Below are 3,217 nucleotides of genomic sequence, written 5' to 3' on the forward strand. Positions count from 1 at the left end.
AGAATTTACGACCTAACATCATACGAATTGTACCCTACTTGATGACTTCAAGGGTTTAAGTCGTATCCATAACAGAAAGTTCACCCTATCACACTGTCTTATATATTAGTATAGCATACCACTCATATGATAGGGTACGACTTGAGAGGGAAGTCGTATGATCTACAAAAACCTTCAGACATGGGGTATTACATTATCTCCTCCTTAGAAACATTCGTCCTCGAATGTGGCATTACCTAGGACAAGGAAAAGAATCAGTCACACCAACAATCAACTTATAAACAAGCTTACATCTATCATAAGGATCTAACCATACACCACATATGATACGGCTCAAGAGTACTTAAACAGACTTAAATAAAGAGAGTCTCGACTGAAAATAACTATTTACCTTCCATAGAAATTTGGATGAGAGAAAAGAGATAAGGATACTTGGCCATCATGTTTGCTTCAGCTTCCTAAGTGGCCCCTTCAATAGACTGGTTTCTCCAAAGAACTTTCACAGATGCTACTTCCTTATTCCTTAGCCTTCAGACCTACCTATCAAGTATCTCAACATGAATATCCTCATACGATAGGTTATTCTTGACCTTAATACTCTCTATGGGAACTATTAATGATGGGTTTCCAATGTACTTCTTAAGTATTGAGACATGGAACACTGGATGAACCGCAACTAATTCTGATGGAAGATTCACTTCATAAGCCAACTCTCCAATGCGCTTTACTATGTCATATGAACCTACAAACTGCGGACTCAACTTTCCCTTTTTTCCAAATCTCATTATCCCTTTCATAGGTGATACTTTCAGGAATACCCAATCACATACTTCAAACTCGAGTTCCCTTCTTCTCACATCAGCAAACGACTTTTGATAACTATGATCAGTCTTTAACCTTTCACGAATTAACTGAACCTTAGTTATAGCCTCAAGAATAGAATCCAGCCTAATAAATGCCGCTTTTCCAACCTCAAACCATCCTATAGGTGATCTACACCTACGCCCGTATAGTGATTCAAACAGAGCTATCTGAATGCTAGCATGATAACTGTTATTATAAGTGAACTCAATAAGTGGTAAGTGGTTATCCCAACTTTCTTAAAATCTAGAACACATGCCCTCAACATATCTTCTAGTGTCTGAATTATGTGTTCGGCCTAACCATCGGTCTGCGGATAAAATGCAAAACTAAGCTTAACCTTTGTACCAAGGCCCTTCTGAAAAGATTGCCAAAACTGTGAAGTGAACTGCATGACTCTGTCTGAAATGATGGATAAAGGTATTCCATGAAACCTTACTAACTCGCGGATATACATTCGGGCATAATCCTCCATTGTGTCTGAAGTCTTGACAGGTAGAAAATGAGCTGACTTAGTTATTCGGTCTACTATCATCCAAATTGTATCATGCTAAAGTCTCGTATGAGGTAACCCTGTGATTAAATCCATATTCACTACTTCCCACTTCGAAGTGGGGATACTATTCTCTTGCAAAGTACCACTCGGTCTTTAGTGTTCATCCTTTACTTGTTGACAATTTGAACATTTTCCCACAAACTCTGCTATGTTCCTTTTAATACCATTCCACCAATAAATTTCTCGCAAGTCTCGATAAATCTTAGTAGCACCCAGATGAATGGAGTACCTAAAACTACGAGCCTCGACTAATATCCTTTTCCTTAACCCGCCTACATTCGAAACACAAATCCTACCTTGATAGCAAAGTATACCATATCCCCATTAGGAGAAAACCTCAACCTTCTGCAATTGAACTGCCCCCAATATATGGCTAAGTATTGGATCATTTTGCTGCTTTTCTTTCACTTCCATTACCAGAGATAATTTCGAACCATTTTGAACTACTATTCCCCCATCATCAGTGTCGATCAAACGAACTCCCAAATGGGTTAATCTATGCACCTCCTTGGCTAATTCTCGTTCTTCCTCCTTCAGATAAGCCACACTACCTATAGACAACCTACTTAGTGCGACAGCCACCACATTGGACTTACCCGGATGATAGAGCACACTCATGTCATAATCTTTTAACAACTTCAACCACCTTATTTGACGAAGATTTAACTCTCGTTGAGTAAATACATACTAAAGACTTTTATGTTTGGTGAAAATATAAACATGCACACCATAGAGGTAGTGCCTCTAAATTTTCAAAGCAGAAACCAAGACAACTAACTCCAAATCATGAGTCGGGTAATTTTTTTTGTGATCCTTAAGTTGGCTGGAAGCATAGGCTATCACTCTTTCATTCTGCATCAATACACAACTTAGCCGAACTCTAGAAGCATCACAATATACCAAAAATCCATCTAACCCTTCTAGCAAAGCTAACACTAGAGCCGAAGTCAATCTATCCTTTAACTCCTAGAAACTTCTCTCACACTTATCTAACCATATAAACTTTACTCTCTTTTGAGTCAGTTTAGTTAATGGCGCATCTATAGAGGTGAACCCTTCAACAAAACTTCTATAGTACCTAGCCAAACCCAAAAAACTCCTAATATTGGATGGAGTGAAGGGTCTAGGCTAGTGCTTAACTGCATCAGTCTTTTGAGGATCTACATGAATACCATCCCCTGAAATAACATGCCCCAAAAAGGTAACAGATTCCAACCAAAACTCACATTTACCAAACTTTGGATACAACTGACGATCCTTAATGGTCTGTAACACTATTCTTAAATAGTCTGCATGCTCTTCCTCACTTCTGGAATACACCAATTTGTCGTCAATAAAAATAATGAAAAACATATCTATGTACTGCTTGAAGACCCTGTTCATCAAATCCATAAAGGTTGCAGGAGCATTTGTCAGTCCAAACGACATAACCACAAACTCAAAATGGCCATATCTCATTCGAAAAGATATTTTTGAAATATCCTACTCTTGAACTTTCAACTGATGATATCCTGATCTGAGGTCAATCTTGGAGAACCATCGGGTACCCTGAAGCTGATCGAACAAATTGCTGATCCTAGGAATGGGATACTTATTCTTTACAGTAACATTGTTTAACTATCTATAATCTATATACATTCTGAGAGTTCCATTTCTTGCACACGAAAAGGACTAGATCACCCCACGAAGAAACACTGGGTCTGATGAAACATTTATCTAAATGGTCTTTAAGCTACTCTTTTAACTCTTTGAGCTCAGCTGGAGCCATACGATAAAGGGGGATGGAGATGGTATGAGTAT

At 38.4% G+C, this 3,217-nt stretch overlaps 1 protein-coding gene across 1 annotated transcript; it reads right to left on the reverse strand.

The window, feature by feature from the left end:
* Nucleotides 1-536: 536 nt before the first annotated feature.
* On the reverse strand, nt 537-2,035 carry LOC124896821. Its single transcript, XM_047408662.1, has 2 exons — nt 1,754-2,035; nt 537-1,031 (listed from the first exon to the last, which is right to left on the reverse strand). Exons 1-2 carry the CDS (start codon nt 2,033-2,035, stop codon nt 537-539), a joined length of 777 nt encoding a protein of 258 aa, XP_047264618.1.
* Between the last annotated feature and the right edge of the window lie 1,182 nt (nt 2,036-3,217).

Source organism: Capsicum annuum, chromosome 3, assembly GCF_002878395.1.
Source record: "Capsicum annuum cultivar UCD-10X-F1 chromosome 3, UCD10Xv1.1, whole genome shotgun sequence".
Lineage (NCBI taxonomy): Eukaryota > Viridiplantae > Streptophyta > Magnoliopsida > Solanales > Solanaceae > Capsicum > Capsicum annuum.

Coding starts and splice junctions, on each gene's coding strand:
- LOC124896821 (XM_047408662.1), bottom strand. CDS start 2,035: ATGAGTGTGCTCTATCATCCGGGTAAGTCCAATGTGGTGGCTGTCGCA. Junction 1,032..1,753: donor TTCAATTGCAGAAGGTTGAG/GTTTTCTCCTAA, acceptor GCTAGCATTCAG/ATAGCTCTGTTTGAATCACT.